The following is a 17,903-nucleotide window of genomic DNA, read 5'->3' as shown; positions in this document are numbered from 1 at the left end:
TCTCAGTCCTTCTGCTTGGCAAAGTCTAGGCAAGATTCTGAAGAATGCTGACTAACGTCACATAGATACAAGGTACCTGAGTCAGGGAACGTTGGATGTACACATGCCAAGCAGGCAGGATCCGAGGGCCGGTATCCGACCAAGCTAGCAGGCCTGACCTTACCTAGCCTGACGAGTTTTTCCGACGAAGAAAAAGCTTGGCGCAATACTCCCCGTCCGTAAGAACTCAGATTCGACATCATCCGCTGCCCTACCTATATGAGGTAGGTATGCGGGCAGGTAGATGGAAAGGCGGAAAAAAAAAGTCTCGAACATTCCACAAAAAAAAGATCGATATGCACCGAGAGAATCTGCTCCACTATGGATCCCAATATCGTGCATGCAGCCCAACAGTACAGACCTACATATCTTGAAAAAAAAAATGGATCAGCCTGATCAGGGATGTAGATAATAAAATATCAGTACTGTACTGCACCTATGTACCCGATCTGCAACGACCTAACCTACCTATATTAGGTACGTACCCAAAGTACCTACACGTGTTTTTCAAACCCAATTGGGGGCGATACGTACAAAGGCAAGTCCTCCGTAGTAGGGTGGTCCAGGACCTGTTCGCCTATACGCTACGCCACACGGAACTTGATGTTTGGCGATTGAGAAAGTGGATTCTGCCGAGTGCCGATTAATATGCCGGAGGTACCTCATACATGTACCTCACTTCACATGTAGGTAACCGATGGACCGATGATGCTGTTTGCTGCTTGTTGCTGATGTGATGACAGTTGCATATCGGTTAAGGTCACGTTATGTAGGCAAGGTGACTCAGGTAGGTGGGTAAGAACACGAGAAGCTTCAAAAAAAAGGTCAAGTAGGTGTGTATAACATATTCGTGAATTCTTCGCAACGCTGTACATGGAACGAACAGGAGTGCCGCCGCCATCATCTATCTATTGCCTCTATACCGGTTTTGTGCATGTGGGGAGAAGTTTTTTTTTCCCTCCTTCCTCCTTCCGCAAACAGTCAGGTGCCTAGTGACTATAATCCAAAAAGATAAAGAAAAGCGCCCGAAGACGCCAGGAATGTCGACATGGCTACGATCAGAACTAGCAAGGCATCGTTCGTAGTGTGTGAGTGACTGGCTGCCCCCAATGCCAGCTTGGTCCGCTTGGGAGTCGACGGCGCCGTGGTTGTGACAGATGTCGCAATCATGGTGCTATAACCGCCAATCGTAGTGGCAAAGGTCGTCGCATAGGTTGTCGCGATAAGCGTCGGAGACGGCAGTGGCAAAGGATGACCCATGCCACACAGTCCTGAGTGAGCGAGGAGCTTCGTGGGAAACAGGACCTTCGGAAGACCTTTTCCCATGGGAACCTTCAAGTAACCAGACTTGCCGACGGTGAGCTGGGTGCACGTCAAGATCTCCGTGACTTCCGTGAAATGTTTCAGTTTGTGATCTTTCACGTCAATCTCAAAGTCTTCGGTGCTTTCGCCATTGTTGTTCAGCACAGTGATGACTTGCGCGCGGCCATGTCCCTTGCGCATGGCGATCGTATGGTAATCTTGGTAGATCACGTGGCTTTCACGCGTTGCGTACTTGTCACAGACGCGAATGAAATGCTGGCGTGCAAGGACCAGAGTGGAAATATGGCGATAGAGTGCAGCCTCCGTGTCATAGCCAGTACTCCAGAGAGGTGCGCGGTTGATATGTGGTGAATTGGCGCCAGACATGTGTTGCTCTTGTCCTTGGTATATGATGGGAATGCCATCACTCATGAGGGTGAACGTCAGGACGTTCTTGGCCAGTGCCGTGTCGTTGGTGATTTCAGCGAACCTTTCCACATCGTGGTTCTCCGAAAAGATGCCAAAGGCGGATGGGTCCTCGCAATTGGCGCGCGTGGTGTAGATGGTACTGACCAAATCATTGATATTCCCGGTTGGGCTCCCAAACGCTCTCACCAACACATAATAAATCGGGTAGTTCAAGATGGAACCTATCGTGTCCGCCCATCGACACACGAAGCTTCGGAACACATCAGTCAGGAGCGCCCCGCGACGAGTCAACATTTTAGATCTTGTTACTCACCTATTGTCCCCGTGCATGGTCTCGCCTGTGGCAAACACGCCCGAAGCTTCCACAAAGTCAGGGAAGAACTCGGGCTCCACGTTGAGCGCTGTGTCAATGCGAAGGCCATCGATGGAGTAGTTCGAGACCATTTCACGGATCCAGTCGGTGAGCATATCTCGGACAACATCATCTTCGGTGCGAAGATCCGGGAGAGAGACGACGTTCGAGCCTAGCCAGCAGGCTTCGACATTGGTTTCATTCGTGTTACCGTTGACTGCACAATACGAGTGATAGTACTTCTGGTCATCAAAAGGCTTGAGAACACTGTAGTCGACTTTCTCAGACGGACCAGCAAATGCTATCGCATAGTCAGTACCAATCGTTACCCTATTTCGAGCGGAACTCATACCCATATGGTTCACGACAATGTCCAGCATCAGGTACATGCCCCTTCGGTGCACCTCGTCGATCAGCTCTCGCAGCTCATCCGCGGTACCAAAATTCGAATTCAGCGAATATAAGTCTTGTGCCCAGTAGGCAGTGTATGACTCGCCATCGGATGTGGTATTCTGCAGCTGTGCCACCACTGGCGAGATCCATAGAGCATCAAAATGCATGCCCTGAATGTAGTCCAGTTTGTCGACGATGCCCTTCCAGGTTCCCCCACAGTAGAACCCATTCACGACATCGCAGGAACCCTCGGTCGAGCCATCAGCTTTGGCGAAGCGGTCGGTGAGCACTTGGTAGATCGTCCGCGTCCTCCAGTCGTCAAGAGTGGCTGCGCTCACATTCAGCGAGTACAGCAAGACGGCACTCAACGCGAGAATCTGAAGTGAGAGCTTCATCATAGCGAACTTTCAGGTCAGGTGGGTACCCGAACATTCATCACTTGGAGCTGCGGTGCTACGAAAGACAAAGCAGACGATGCAACACAGACAGATCCGGGTTCCAGGCGCCACAGAGCCTCTAGCTGTGATGCAGGTCCTACTTCTAAGTAGAGGATAAGGTAGGGTCCGCAGTCGCACTTCGGCGATCATAATACAGCGTCTTCGCTGCACCTCGGAGCTGGGTGATGTATCCAGTGGATCCTACCTCACCTTTACTCACATAGCATCAACGCAATCTGTGGCGCTAGGACAATTCCTATTGGCCAAGAAGCTGGCATTTCTTTGCAGCCAGCTACCTGCTACAACGCCTATTCGTCCACACGCTGTCGCCATACCGTTGATATCAGCGCCTCTACACCCACCTCCAATAATCTGCTTACTCTCACCACAGCCACCTGCCGGCAGATTCACTGGGCTGCTGCCTGCTGTCGCGGCATCGACATTCTAGCCTCCATCTAGGTAGAGATACCGTCTGCATCTCCACATTGTCGTCATGCAAGGAAGACTTCACTTCCGTACACAAGAGCAGGCCACGAAAGCACATTACGACGTCGTGCTTGTCATCGTCCAAGATCATCGTGGCGGCGGCAGGTATATCGTGCCTGATGCACTGATGCCGTTACCAGAGAATTTCGGAGTGAACGGAGTGAAGATCAGATCTTCGATCTTTAAGGATGCTATTTCAGTCTCCTATACGCACGGAGAAGGTCGCCAGACCCCAGAACTGGGACAGCAGAGTGTCTGGCACGGTGGCAACGCTTGGGACAGGAGGACGATAATTGGCAATAACAATGAGGCTGGTGGGTGGCAGAGGGGTCGGAGAGGGAGGGTCACGACGAGCGCTTGGGCGCGTTCGAAACGAGAAGTGGATCGTAAATGGAATGATGGGACTACAACAGGAACGCAAGTGGAAGAGACGTGGCCCGGGACGTCGTCGGCAGCTGCAGGGCGGACAGGGATGCGCATAACGGGCACACCTTAAAACGGCAAGGCGCAGCCGCTGTGGGGACCGCACCTGCCGTTTCAACAACGCGCTTCCGCAGAATTTCTGCGCGATGCACATAGATAGCCAATTCATTATCGTTCCCTCGAGTAGATTGGAATGTATACTGCAGGTGAGCTTTAGCCCGCCCTGCTTCTTCGGCAAAGACAGACCACCCGGCCCGAGCGGCGCGTCGCGTCGCGGGCAGGTGCAGAACAGCATACCAGTGCCAGTGCCAGTCTCAGCCAGTGTCGGCAAGAGCGACGATGAGTGCTGCTGGGCTCGGGCTGGGCTGGGCTGGGCTGGCCGGGTGGTTGCATGGCGACTGATAACCTGAGGTACATGTATTGTGCGCTCCGGTGTTGAGATCTCGTCTAAGGCTCCGGGCCTGCGCCGATCAGAAAGCGGAATGGCTAAGTAGCACCACTGCGCTGGCCCTAGCCGAAAGAAGACGAGACGACCTGCTACTGGAGTCACAGTTATAGTATCGTCCTTACCTAAGGTCCCCTGCCGCACTGTAGAAGCATGGCGTACCTGCCAAATCGCCGCCCGGGTGGCGGGCGGGATCCATTCTCTGCCTGCCGGACTGCACACGCTGCAAATTGAACAATATCGAGCATTCGAGTGTCACTGTCGCCCTCCCCGGCTGGCCCGTCATGTCCATTAATGGATTCTGCTCGGCGGGGCTGCTGGGCCACCGGTGCGTCCCAAAGCAGCCAGTCTGTGGTTGTGTTGACGGAGGGAGCCAATCGTGCTTCTCGTGCAGACGCGACCGTCGCACAAACCCAGCAGAGCATCAATCTCGCTCGCCTTCTTCCAACGCTGCCCTCTGCACTGCACTGCACTGGCTGCACTGCACCGCATATATCGCCGTCACACACTATCTCTGTCGCTCAACGGCGACCAAGCTTTGCCCGGTGGAGCCTGGCACTCTGCTGCTGCCACTTGCATCTCCACGCCCTCTCTTGCCCCCCTCATCATTGCCTCAACCTCCCGCCTCAACGACCTCAACCTCCGCGCTGGCCCTTCCCGCCTGTTTCTGCTTCGGACCGCCGTCTTCTCACGCGCGCGCCCCCCTGCTGAGGCGAACAGCATCGGCAATCCCTGCAAGCCACCGTTCCTGCCTGGCTTATCAGGGCAGCTCCTGCATTCTTCTTGTGCTTCCTTCCCATCTGTCGTCTTTCCTTCCCTCGCACCACCACCTCACTACTGACACCAACGCCTTGATGCGGATTGCATAACGACAACACCTTCCCCCGATTGCCACCGCGGCACTTGCACCTGACGCGAGCGGGCAACATGTTCAAGGCATGTCTCTGGGGCCTCCTCCCGCTGGCGGCCTTCGTCTCGGCCTCGTACTATGATGAAGCCGAGGTGGAGTGGAATCTCAATGCCAACCCGAATGCCCTCACCCCTCTCGAATACACTGTGCCGGATTGGCCGGCGGACTTTGAACATCAAGGCAGTCCCGAGAACTGGCGCTTCCCCTTCTACAGCTTTTTCCTCGATCGATTCGTCAATGGCGATCCCACCAACGACAATGCCAACGGCACCACCTGGGAGCAGGACTACCGACAGACTCAGCTCCGACACGGCGGAGACATCCAAGGTGTCGCCGACTCACTCGACTATCTGCATGGCCTGGGAATCCGCGGACTGTACCTGGTGGGAAGCGCCATGCTGAACACGCCTTGGGAAGCGGATGGCTACAGCCCTTATGACCATACCATCTTGGACCACCACTTGGGCAACATCACCGAATGGCGAAATGTGGTCCAAATGATTCACGATAGAGGCATGTACGTCATTCTCGACAACACCATGGCCACCATGTCCAATCTGTTCGGCTTCGATGGATACTACAACTCAAGTACTCCCTGGTCGTTTACCGAGCACAAGATGGAGTACACCTCTTCCACCACCTACCGCGATTTCTATCACTCCAACGAATTTCACGAAGTTTGCCCTTATCCCTTCCCCCGCTTCTGGGACCAAGGTGGCAACCAGATTCTCGATAACAACACCAACGCCATGGTTGGCTGCATGGACAGCGAGTTCAATCAATTCGGCGACGTCGGAGCATTTGGAGTGTACCCAGAATGGCAAAAGCAGCTCTCGAAATTCAACGGCGTGCAGGATCGTTTACGCGAGTGGCGACCCGCCGTGCTTGACAAAATCAAACACTTCTCCTGCATGATGATCAAAGGCCTCGACATCGATGGTTTCCGTATCGACAAAGCTATGCAGGTCACTGTCGATGCCCAGGGCGACTGGTCACGCTTTCAGAGAGAATGTGCATCCTCCGTGGGCAAGAACAATTTCTTCATCCCAGGAGAAATCGTGAACGGAAATGCCGATGCATCCATCTACCTTGGGCGAGGCAAAGAACCAAGCATGCTTGTGTCCGATGAACTTGCAGCCATGATGGACAATCAAACCGAGGACTCTGAATATATTCGCCCGGCTGGATATCAGGCACTCGATGCGGGTGCTTTTCACTACTCCACTTATCGTGCACTTATGCGTATGCTTGGACTTGATGGCAACCTGCTCGCGAGCAATGATGCTCCTATCAATTTTGCAGCCCAGTGGTCGACGTTTGTTCAGACGAACGACATGCACAATGCCAACACGGGGAAATTCGACCCCCGTCACATGTATGGTGTCTCGAATCATGACGTCCTGAGATGGCCTGGCCTTACCAACGGCACAGAGCGCCAACTGCTTGGAGACTTCATCATCACCATGCTCATGCCCGGCATTCCACTGATTAGTTGGGGAGAAGAGCAAGCATTCTATGTCCTCGACAACACTGCCAGCAACTATATTTACGGTCGTCAGCCAATGTCTTCCGCCCAAGCTTGGCAAATGCACGGTTGCTACAAGGTTGGAAACACAAACCTTAACAATTGGCCACTGAACAGCTCGTTGGTTGGATGCCAAGACGATAAAGTCAGCTTGGATCACAGAGATACCACGCATCCAGTCTACACCGTGCTGAAGCAAATGTTTGAAATGCGGAACCGTTATCCAGTTCTTCGCGACGGGTTCAACGTGACGCAGCTTTCCAATAATACGTTCAACTACACGCTTCCTGGCTCATACGGCACGCCTACCGAGACTGGCCTCTGGAGTGTGTATCGCGGTCGTGTGGAAAGTCTCCAGGACTTTGAAGGCGATGGTATCTTTGGCAATCAAGGCATCTGGATGCTGTACTCAAATTACAATGGCTCCCGAGAGTATGAGTCCGACTGTACTGGCGAAGACGCGATCATTTCTCCATTCGACTCGAACACGACCGTCAAAAACATGTTCTACCCGTTCGATGAGTGGAGTCTGGAGGAGTCACCTTTGACCCTCAACATTGAAGGTTCAACCAACCCGAATGGCTGTCTTCCTCAAATCAATTTGACCAAGTATGGCTGGAAGGCTTTTGTTCCGAAGGACAAGTGGATGGCGCCTTCACCCGTGGTCACCGGCTTCTCTCCAGGGCACGATGCACGAATCCTGTCCAACTCCTCAGCATCTGAAGCCTCTACTTTCGAGGTTGAGCTGCGATTCTCAGCCGAAATGAGCTGTAGCAGTCTTGCTGATGCACTGTCCGTGGATTCAACGACTGGGACTGGGGAGAATGCAGAAATCGACACTGACAACATCGACTGTCTCAACATCGAACCGATTTACGAAGCTTATTACTATGGACCAAGTCCTTCTGTCTGGCGGGCCAAGTTCAACCTCACCAATCTGTACCACGGTGTCCATAGGATCAATGTCAACAATGTCTCGAGTGAAGCTGGCGACACTTCCACCAACTCGTATGACCACTATATGATTCGCATTGGTGAAGAGAGCAACCCCATCGTGTTCCCGCTGAAAGGCAATTACAGCACTTCTCTTCTCTACCACGATACCACCAGCACAAAGCGTGATGCAACCATCACCAGCTCCGGTCTGATGATAAACCACAAGGCGCCCGGAGCTGACAAGTGGCGCTTCTCGATGTCTTTCGGTGCTGTGTGGTCAGAGTGGTTCGACTACACTCACGGCAACGTCTCTCTACCCTCACAGACTTGGCGTGGCAAGGACAACCAGAAGTGGTCTGGTGACCACGTCCAGGTACAATATTGGTCGCAGCTTGCTGGCAGCAGCGATCACGTCGTCGAGGGAGATGTTGTTGGCTCCAAAACCCCGCCACGGCGATTTCCTCATCTCTTCCTCCACGGCTCTTTCAACCAATTTGGCTTTGACTCTGGCTTGCCGAACGACATGGGTCAACTCGATAACGGTACTTGGTACTTCGACTTCATGGATGAATGGCCATCTCAGTTCCAGGTTAATGTATGGGGCATGGCTGCAAATGGCAAACCGGACGTATCGATGGCCTATGGCGATGTCGATAACGACACAGTTCTGGACCGCATTTCGCCCGTCTCTCTACAGAAAGCGCAGGTCAACATTACTAATGAAGGCCCCAATGGTACTTACCTTGCTTGGCGAATTCTGTTCAACGATGGCGATTTGCGATACTACATGGTCCCAGTCGGAAATCGATACCTTCAGCTCGCGCTGTCAATTCTGCTGGCAATCATCCCCGTGATAACAGCCATCATGGGTGTGTGGCTGTACGTGCACTACTTCTACGGTATCAAGTTCAACGAGATTGGGCTTTCGGAGAAGAACAGCATTCATCCCGTGGCGGTCCTTGGCAAGCTCTTCAATCGTGAGAAATACAGCGAGAAAGACACGGTCCTCGACTCTCCTGTCAACTCTGGAGACTCGTCACCTGATGTTGCGGGTGGTACTATCATCCGTGACACTCTAGGCGCTGGCGCTATCAGTGAAGCGAAGAGAAGGACTGTTCTCATCGCGACCATGGAGTATGACATCTCGGACTGGAACATCAAGATCAAGATTGGCGGTCTTGGTGTCATGGCTCAACTGATGGGAAAGAACCTCGAGCACCAAGACCTTATCTGGGTAGTGCCATGTGCCGGTGGCATTGATTATCCTATGGACACGCCTGGCCTCCCCATTGATGTGACTATTCTCGGACGCACGTATGAAGTCCAGGTCCAGTACCACAAGCTCAATAACATTACCTATATGTTGGTCGACGCACCGGTCTTCCGTCGTCAGAATGCAAAAGAGCCATACCCAGCTCGCATGGACGATCTTGACAGTGCAATCTACTACTCGGCATGGAACCAGTGCATCGCAGAAGCCATGCGACGTTTCCCCATCGATCTCTACCACATCAACGACTACCATGGAACAGTTGCGCCACTCTACCTTTTGCCAGACACTGTGCCTTGTGCGCTTTCTCTCCATAACGCTGAGTTTCAGGGTCTGTGGCCGATGAGGAATCCGCGCGAGGTGGAAGAGATTTGCTCTGTTTTCAACCTCCCGCAAACTGTCGTTCAGCGCTACGTCCAATTCGGCGAAGTCTTTAACCTTCTCCACGCCGGCGCGAGCATACTACGCATTCATCAAAAGGGTTTCGGTGCCGTCGGCGTGAGCAAGAAGTACGGCAAGCGTTCGTGGGCACGATACCCAATTTTCTGGGGACTTAGGAAGATCGGAGCTCTACCGAACCCCGACCCTACCGATATTGCTGAGTGGGACAAGAAGCTCACGGACCCTGACTCTGTACAAATCGACCAGGTATTCGAAAGCGCACGTGCAGGACTGAAGCGTCAAGCTCAGGAATGGGCTGGTCTTGAGCAACGTGCTGATGCTGATCTATTCGTTTTTGTCGGTCGCTGGTCCATGCAAAAGGGCATAGACTTGATCGCAGATGTCTTCCCGGCGATCCTAGAAAAGTACGAACACGTCCAACTCCTTGCCATCGGTCCCACTATCGATCTCTATGGCAAGTTCGCCGCGCTCAAGCTGCAAAGGATGATGGAAAAGTATCCTGGACGCGTCTACTCCAAACCTGAATTCACTGCCCTGCCGCCCTTCATCTTCAGCGGCGCTGAGTTTGCGCTCATACCTAGCAGAGACGAACCTTTCGGCCTGGTCGCTGTCGAATTCGGCCGAAAAGGTGCTCTCGGCGTGGGCTCTCGCGTTGGTGGACTTGGGCAGATGCCAGGCTGGTGGTACACGATCGAGTCTTCATCTACCAAGCACCAAATGAACCAGTTCAAGATGGCCATTGCCGCTGCTCTCAAGTCTGACTATGATACGCGTGCCATGATGCGAGCACGATCTGCGAAGCAGAGATTTCCAGTCGCTCAATGGAAGGAAGACCTGGAGATCCTTCAATCGACCGCCATCAAGGTGCACAAGAAGCGCATGGAACACATCACTGCAAAACGGATGGGTCTAGAAGACAAGAGCGGCGTATCTAGTGGATGGAACACGCCTGGATGGATGACTCCACGTAGTGGTTGGGGCACTCCAGCCGGCAGTAGACCAGGCACTCGCCCATCTTCGCCAACCAGATCTGGACCCACCACACCATCAACATCTCGTCCTGCATCGCTCTCACTGGGCATGCGACATGGTCCAGGTCACGGCCATTCTCCTCCCCATTCAACAACGCCTTCGTCTCAAACGCCCAGCGCATCTCGCCGCAATTCATTTGAAGATCAGGACCCACGCACGCGCTTGAGCAGCATCTCGGACGAGGAGTACATCTCACAGCAGACTGCCGAAGAATCCAAGCGACGATCGCAGCTTGGCGGTGTGAATGAGATGAACTATTCTCTTCGAGACGCTACGCTTGCCAACCAGCCCAGGCAGCCCAATGCTACACATAGCCCATACTTCTCCCCAGCTACTCCAAGCGAAACTCCCGGAGGCGCCCACTTTCCCTTCCTATCGCGACCGCACACTCCAGTGCGAGGTGACGCGCCGAGTATGCCACAGACGCCTCTCTCCACCGAGACTGTCATGGACGAGAAGAAGAACCAGCCACAAGATCTCATGCCATTCTTCACCGACCCTACCGGACTCTACTACAAGACGTTTAACAAGAAGCTGGACGCGTTGAGTGGCAGCACTTCAGAGAGCGCTCTGTGCATTGAGGAGTATCTGGAGAAGTCTGAGAAACAGTGGTTTGGTCGCCTCCACGATGTCAAGATGAGCCGTACTAACACGCCGAACGCTTCGAGAGGCCCGACCCCAGCAGGATCTATCTACGAAGGTGTCGAAACTGACGAGTCCGTTGCCCAGTTCCTGCTGCCTGACAACTACCAAGCTCCCACTGGCATTAAACGTGTCATGATGTACAAGTTCGGGGACTGGCCAGTGTACTCCATCTTGCTCGCTCTGGGTCAGATTCTTGCCGCCAACTCTTACCAGATCACGCTCATCAGCGGTCAAGTAGGTCAGACCGCAGGCCAACTGTACGCAATTGCATCAATCTACCTGGCTACGACGATGATATGGTGGTACATCTTCCGAAGATTCGCTGCTGTCTGGTGTCTGAGCTTGCCATGGGTCTTTTACGGCTTAGCCTTCTGGCTACTGGCGTTCGCACCATATGGCTCATCGACATTTGCCACAGGCTGGGTGCAGAACGTTGCTACAGCCATGTATGCTGTCGCATCTTCATCTGGTTCGCTATTCTTTGCCCAAAACTTCGGATCACTTGGGTCCGCGCCTGTCAAGGATTGGGCATTTCGAGCGTGTGCTATCCAGGGTACTCAGCAGCTATATGTTGTAGGGATGTGGGCTTGGGGAAGCAAGCTCACGAACCAGAGCAACGCCGGGCAATCGACCTCGTTGGGAACGAAGATGACAGCTATCGGGATTCCGATTTCCATCTTCTTGTGGTGTATTGGGCTGGTCTTGTTCTTTGGCCTGCCCGACTTCTATCGCCAGAAGCCCGGTGGAGTCCCCGACTTCTATTCTTCCATATTCCGCAGGAAGATCGTTGTCTGGTTCCTCATCGCTGTCTTTGTGCAGAACATTTTCCTGTCTGCGCCGTATGGTCGCAACTGGTCATACCTCTGGAGCTCTAAGCACGCCCCAGGGTGGGCGATCTTCTTGCTCGTACTTCTCTTCTTCGTCGTCGTGTGGGTCGTACTGCTTTTCCTCTTCGGCCACCTCACGACAACTCACAGCTGGTTCATCCCCATCTTCGCCATTGGCCTTGGTGCACCTAGATGGTGTCAGATCCTCTGGTCCAACTCTGATATTGGCCAGTATTTGCCCTGGGCTGGTGGACCAATCGCATCTGCCCTTCTCGGAAGGAGTCTATGGCTATGGCTCGGGGTACTGGACTCGATACAAGGTATCGGCTTCGGCATGATCATTCTCCAGACCATGGTCCGTTTCCACTGCTCTTTTGCTCTCATGCTAGGTCAGATCGTTGGCGCAATTGCCACTATTGTAAGTCCCGACACATTGGCCCTCGTTTCCACACACATGCTAACCATCGTCTAGATCGCTCGAGCAGACGGCCTCAACAGCACGGGACCCGGCCCTACCTTTCCTAATTTTGCTGGTGGATGGTCGAGTGGACTCTCGGAGCCTTGGTTCTGGGTGTGTCTGCTGTTCCAACTCGGCATCTGCGTTGGGTACTTCACGTTCTTCCGCAAAGAACAGCTCTCCAAACCTTAAGACAGGGCTGCAGGCGCGTTTCGATTCTTGATACATTGTTCTGACTGTACAGACTTCTGGAAAGGCGAGGAGTCGCAACTTTGAGGGTGCTTTAATGATCTAACGAAGATCCATGGTGTTAAGCGATGATCTGTTTGGAATTCTGTATGGCGCTTCGAGCGCGAGCAAGCGTAGCATCCATTTGTGGGGCACCTCTTGGACCAACTGCAACGAGAGGCATTGTTCAGTCATCCCGCGATAGTCTGAAGAGACACAACAAATAGTGCATATATACCCCAGTGATCATAGAGAATACGTAAGGTAGATGAAAGACTCGAAGTGCTCGGCTCTTAACAAACCAACCATGTGCAGCTCCTGTGTCGACAGTATGTGGTGGATTGGAGCACGTGTTTTCGCGTCTCGAACACTTTGACGGACGGGACGGTTAGAGCCGAAAGCGCTTGGCATAGAGCAGGATTGACTCCTATCCGTACCGTAAGGGATTTAAAAGCTCGCTTACACACAACGGCAACATACATAGTTAACTACACACTGACACAGTAGAGGTAGAAGTGAACCTTGAGACATCGATGCTCGTCAAGGATTACCCTACCACTCCAAGTGTCAGTGCGTCTTGGCATGTGTCGGGAGAATATTAATCATTATTAGAGCCCGATTGCACGAAGACGTGGCCAACTCATCATCATCATCATCGTCACCATCATCACGAAGCCACTACGCGACCACACCGAAAGATGGACGACGCATCTCTGGGAAAGGGAGACAACACCACGTTTACCGTTCTCGTGACTGGCGCCAACAGGTGAGACTGCCAATGACGCTTCCGTGATATGTGCTGACTGACTATGTGATCGATACTACATTAGTGGACTTGGCTTCGCGTGTTGCTGCAGACTCATCGATGAATTCCTCTACACAAGACCACAATCTCAGACCCTGCACCTCCTCTTCTCGACCCGAGACACGAGGAAGGGTGCGGATACCCTCAACAGACTCCAAGCGCATTTCCAGCGGACGTTACGCGAAGCGAATGGAAAGACGCTGGGCATTAGCCTCCTCCTGGAATCACGAGTCAAGATTGAGGGCGTCCTCGTAGATCTCCTGAAACTGACGACTGTGAAGTCTCTCGCTGAACAATTACTACGACGAGGGCAGAAACTAGATGCTGTGGTATGGAATGCTGGTGTTGCGGGCTGGCTGGGACTGAACTGGCCGAAAGCCATCTGGAGCACGTGCACAGATCTGGTACAGGCCGTGACCTATCCCGCATACATGACCTGTGATGTGGGCGCACGAGCGAAGCGGCAAGTACAAGACACGACCAACGCAGAAGATGAGCCGGTGCTTGGCGAGGTTTTCACCGCCAATGTGTTTGGCCACTATCTGCTCACGCATTGGCTTGCTCCTTTGATGAGTCGAGACTCGCGTGTGGTATGGATTTCCAGCACGGGCGCCGTCGAAGAGTGTTTTCACATTGACGACATACAAGGGCTCCAATCGTTGGCCGCTTACGAGTCTTCGAAACGGTTGACCGACTTGATTGTTCTCACGTCAGATTTGCCGGCGACGAGGCCTTATACGGAAACCTTCTTCTCCTCCTTGCAACCACGAGAAGACTCTCGTCCCATCATGCTCGTCACACATCCTGGTGTCGTAGCCACTTCCATCTCTGGACTGCACTGGTTTCTCGCCATCTTCATGACTGCAGCCTTCTACGCAGCGCGCTGGTTGGGCTCGCCTTGGCATCCCATCGAGCCGTATAAAGGTGCGGTCAGTATGGCTTTTGCAGTGTTGGCACCGCAGCTCGTGGAGCAGGAGAGTCGGGAAGGTAAGGGAAAGTGGGGTTCAGCGACCAGTGTGCATGGTGATGAAAGAGTCGCTCGGACTCAGGTGCAAGGCTGGGGCTACTGTGGTACGCCTGGAGTCGTCCCGCCCGGGAGTGTCACGAAAGGACATTATCGTGGACTTCAGGAGACTACACGGGAGAGGAGAGAGGAATTTGAGGAAGTGGGAAGGCAGGTGTGGAAGAAGATGGAAGAGATGAGAGTGCAATGGGAGGCACGACTTGGTCCGATCAACAACTGAGGGCCAGGGCCAGGTATGGGATGTGTGAAGAAATGTCTCTGTTAGATCATTCAGAAAGGTCTGTTTGGTTGAATCAGCCATTTACACTATAATATGTTATATATATATATATGCATCCACGATGACACCAGCCTCCTAACTCGGCTTCGTCACAGGCACCCCATTCGTGATCCCACCATAAGGCACAACAGGATACTCCCCAAAGCAACTAAATTCGTACTCCGCCGTCTCCAACATCTTCGACTGCACCTCCATAAACGTCGTCAATTCACACCACCCATCATCACGATTACCACACTCGGTAAAAGATTTCCCCAATGGAATCGTGCGTTGATTGAGAATAAAATGAATGTACCGCGTGACTCCTCCATCGTCCTCGTAGGTGGTGGCGTAACCGCCGCCGCTGTTCTTACGATTCCCGCTCAGAGGTTTGGGCGTCTCGATAATTTCCATGTCGAGTCGCGCGCCAAAGGGTTCCATGTGTGAGACAATGAGGGAGCGGTTGCGCTCGAGATGATCGGCGGGCAGGACGGGCGCGAATTGCGTGAGGCCGAAGGCCGTGAGGATGGAGGCGATGTTGGTGTCGTGGGAGAAGTCTGGTGTTGGTGGATATGTTAGTATACCCCTTATGGAAAAAAGAGGATTGTGGTGGTGGGTATGATGCTCTCTCTTTAAGAAAACAATGGAAAAGAAGAAAAAGAAAAGAGAAAAAAAAAAGAAAAAAAAAAAAGAAAAAACTTGCCAAAGTTGAGAGTCTGACCCAGTGGAAATGTGGATGTGTTGTTGTCCAGAGTCACGTTGATTTGTGCTGTGGGCTGGGTGATGACGTGTCCTTGAAGACGAGATAGTATTTCCACGACGTAGCCAATGCCCACAGCACGACCGGTGGGCGATTGGAACATGTTGTTGCCGGCAAAGGCCAAGTCGATGGAGTACTCGTAGCCTTCCCATTCTGCATAGGTGAATAGTCCACAGAATGCAGAATATCCCAAGGCCACGGTCTCATAAGCACAGAGCGATTGGGCGTTGTAGGCGTCGGCAACCGTCCAGTTGAAACCCTGACTATACGAGTTGAGGCGTGCGGGAGCATCAGCGAGGTACTTTTCGTACCATTGCGTCGAAGCGTTGTTTCCGCCAGTCGAGACGGCTGTATTGGAGTTGTTGCAGTTGTAGTAACCGGCTAAGGTGTTGTTCCAGATGCCTGAAAATCAAAAAGGTCAAAGGTCAGCAAGTTTGTCCAAGTCTCCCAGCTCAGCACCATCGTGCAAGCGTGGGCCTCTCTCAAAAGATCGAGAGGTGACCAAGCCCATGAGCTGTTACTTCACTTACCTCTCGATTGCTCAATCGCAAGCACCAAGGTAGCATTCTGAGTCCAGTCCAGTCCGAAGAAACCAGCCAAGAAATACTCGGCAGACTTCAGCATGCGGTCTTGAGTGGTGGATCGGGCAATGATCTTGGTCCCATTGTTCTTGTACAAGTGTCCGTACTCGATCTGGTGAAGGGTGCCACTGTCGAAGAGTTCTTGCTTACCCAGTGGCACCAGGATTTCGGCACCAAGCTTTTGCAGTACTTAGCATGTATTGATGTATTGGAGCCAAATCTCATTTTTGGTACCGCGTACGTACCTTGTAGGTCCAGGTGTTCAAGAAGTCGAGGGGTCCAGAGAATGTGGCATGGCCCAGCACGCCGGTCGTGTAATTGAGGATCTTTTGCGCAACAACAGTGGCACCAGCACCAGTCGTAGGATAACGCGCACCGTGTCGAGATAACATGTTCAGCTGCACAATCGATGCATTGCTAGGTAAAGGATACTCATCCACGCCGAACCCTTGAGGGTTGGGAAAGTAGTGCGACAGTTGGCCGTGCATCTGGAAAATGTTTCCATTGTCATTGTTTCCCACGATGGGAACCTGGGTCTCCAGTGGGCTGTTGGGAATGTACGTCTGCGCAGTCTTCATCAGCTGCAAGTCCATACGTGTGTGAGAGGTGTGCGCACTGTGCTTGCAAACGGAGCCGGGTTTGTTTGAGCGAGGAAGGCTGCATCACCAGTGGGAGTTGGGCCTGAAAGGGTCAGTACAGTACTACATCGATACTCCATCGGGGAATGTCATATCTACCAGGAAACAGCTCCGGTTCGGTCACCAAATAGTCGGGCAGACTACTCGAACTGGGCCCATATTGAACATTAGCTGCCTCGCCGCCCACAACCGCCAATACACTACACGCAACGGCGTATTTCTTGTACATGATGATGAATTGGAGCACGACGAAGAGAAAGAGCAGAAGCTGGATAAGAACAAGGAATCTCTGTCCCAGGCGGTATCGACATGTAGTGACAGGGATGGCTGGGTGATTTGTACTCCACGGCCACTTCAGCAGCTCGTCCCGCTGCACATGATCATCAGGAGGAGTCTCCAGCAGCGGATTCTGCGCGGAAGCTTCCCCTCGCATCACGACGGGGCGGAGGACGGGCGGTTGCGGTCAGGCAACGCTGGAAGATGCTGCAATCCGGCCGACTTGGGAAAGATGATGTCGTGTTCGGAGAGGCCAGTCCAGTGAGTCCACAGTGTGGCTGAATCCTCTTCTGCACGTCCAGCAGGCTTTCGGCAAATCAATGCGAGATGCTTGGCACGTGTCCGTTCGTCTTCCCGTCACGAGCGGTGCAGATGTCGAAACAGGCGTATAATGGGTGCATTTGGTGGAAACTATCAAGGTTCTTGTTGATGGAATCAGGTCTAATGTCGATGATGTAGCTTTCGGATGTCGGAGGTAACTTAATTCTACGAGGTAAGGTACGGTCGGCCAAAGCGGCCAACCGCCATCCGTCACCCCCGACGTATTCTCATACTAAATACACTTCTCTATACTACAACGTCTACTTACTACTACCCTATAAAACCTACCTTCCTACCTTCCTACCTACCTACCTTCCTACCTACCTACCTTCCTACCTACCTACCTATCTACCTACCTACCTACCTATCTATCTACCTACCTACCTACCTATCTATTCCTATAGGCTACCTTACCTAAAGTTTAGAAGAGAAGGAGAAGGAGGATAAGGAGAAGGAGGAGAAGGAGGCCTAGGAAGAAGAGGCCTAGGAAGAAGAGGCCTAGGAAGAAGAGGCCTAGGAAGAAGAGGCCTAGGAAGAAGAGGCCTAGGAAGAAGAAGAGGCCTAGGGAAAAGAGAAGGCCTAGGAAGAAGAAGAAGCCTAAGGAGAAGAGGAGGCCTAGAAAGAGGAATCCTAGGAAGAAGAGAAGGCCTAGGAAGAAGAGAAGGCCTAGGAAGAAGAGGCAGCCTAGGAGAAGAGGAGGC

The 17,903-nt window shown here is 52.8% G+C and overlaps 5 protein-coding genes across 5 annotated transcripts; 3 read left to right on the top strand and 2 right to left on the bottom strand.

The window, feature by feature from the left end:
- Positions 1-883: 883 nt before the first annotated feature.
- SEPMUDRAFT_63901 (glycoside hydrolase family 13 protein) lies at positions 884-2,910 on the bottom strand (the record flags this gene model as incomplete). The annotated part of the gene is made up of 3 exons (XM_016909657.1): positions 884-2,020; positions 2,084-2,423; positions 2,475-2,910. 3 exons carry the CDS (start codon positions 2,908-2,910, stop codon positions 1,036-1,038), a joined length of 1,761 nt encoding a protein of 586 aa, XP_016761323.1. The 3' UTR covers positions 884-1,035.
- A 535-nt stretch (positions 2,911-3,445) lies between these two features.
- SEPMUDRAFT_116261 (uncharacterized protein) lies at positions 3,446-3,934 on the top strand (the record flags this gene model as incomplete). Its single annotated transcript, XM_016901242.1, has 1 exon — positions 3,446-3,934. The coding sequence occupies one exon, from the start codon at positions 3,446-3,448 to the stop codon at positions 3,932-3,934; it is 489 nt and encodes a 162-aa protein (XP_016761322.1).
- A 1,174-nt stretch (positions 3,935-5,108) lies between these two features.
- On the top strand, positions 5,109-12,840 carry SEPMUDRAFT_162979 (glycoside hydrolase family 13, carbohydrate-binding module family 5 protein). The gene is made up of 2 exons (XM_016908024.1): positions 5,109-12,271; positions 12,326-12,840. Exons 1-2 carry the CDS (start codon positions 5,234-5,236, stop codon positions 12,500-12,502), a joined length of 7,215 nt encoding a protein of 2,404 aa, XP_016761321.1. The 5' UTR covers positions 5,109-5,233; the 3' UTR covers positions 12,503-12,840.
- Positions 12,841-13,067: 227 nt separating this feature from the next.
- Positions 13,068-17,287, bottom strand: SEPMUDRAFT_148572 (phosphoglycerate mutase-like protein). Its single transcript, XM_016905008.1, has 7 exons — positions 16,705-17,287; positions 16,584-16,648; positions 16,213-16,530; positions 15,917-16,145; positions 15,330-15,788; positions 13,369-15,183; positions 13,068-13,304 (listed from the first exon to the last, which is right to left on the bottom strand). Exons 1-6 carry the CDS (start codon positions 17,036-17,038, stop codon positions 14,723-14,725), a joined length of 1,866 nt encoding a protein of 621 aa, XP_016761319.1. The 5' UTR covers positions 17,039-17,287; the 3' UTR covers positions 13,068-13,304; positions 13,369-14,722.
- On the top strand, positions 13,237-14,587 carry SEPMUDRAFT_116259 (3-keto-steroid reductase; the record flags this gene model as incomplete). Its single annotated transcript, XM_016901241.1, has 2 exons — positions 13,237-13,304; positions 13,369-14,587. The coding sequence occupies 2 exons, from the start codon at positions 13,237-13,239 to the stop codon at positions 14,585-14,587; spliced, it is 1,287 nt and encodes a 428-aa protein (XP_016761320.1).
- Positions 17,288-17,903: the final 616 nt, after the last annotated feature.

This window comes from Sphaerulina musiva, assembly GCF_000320565.1.
Source record: "Sphaerulina musiva SO2202 unplaced genomic scaffold SEPMUscaffold_4, whole genome shotgun sequence".
NCBI lineage: Eukaryota > Fungi > Ascomycota > Dothideomycetes > Mycosphaerellales > Mycosphaerellaceae > Sphaerulina > Sphaerulina musiva.
The sequence above is the reverse complement of the archived record's forward strand: the minus strand, read 5'-3'. Positions and strand labels throughout refer to the sequence as shown.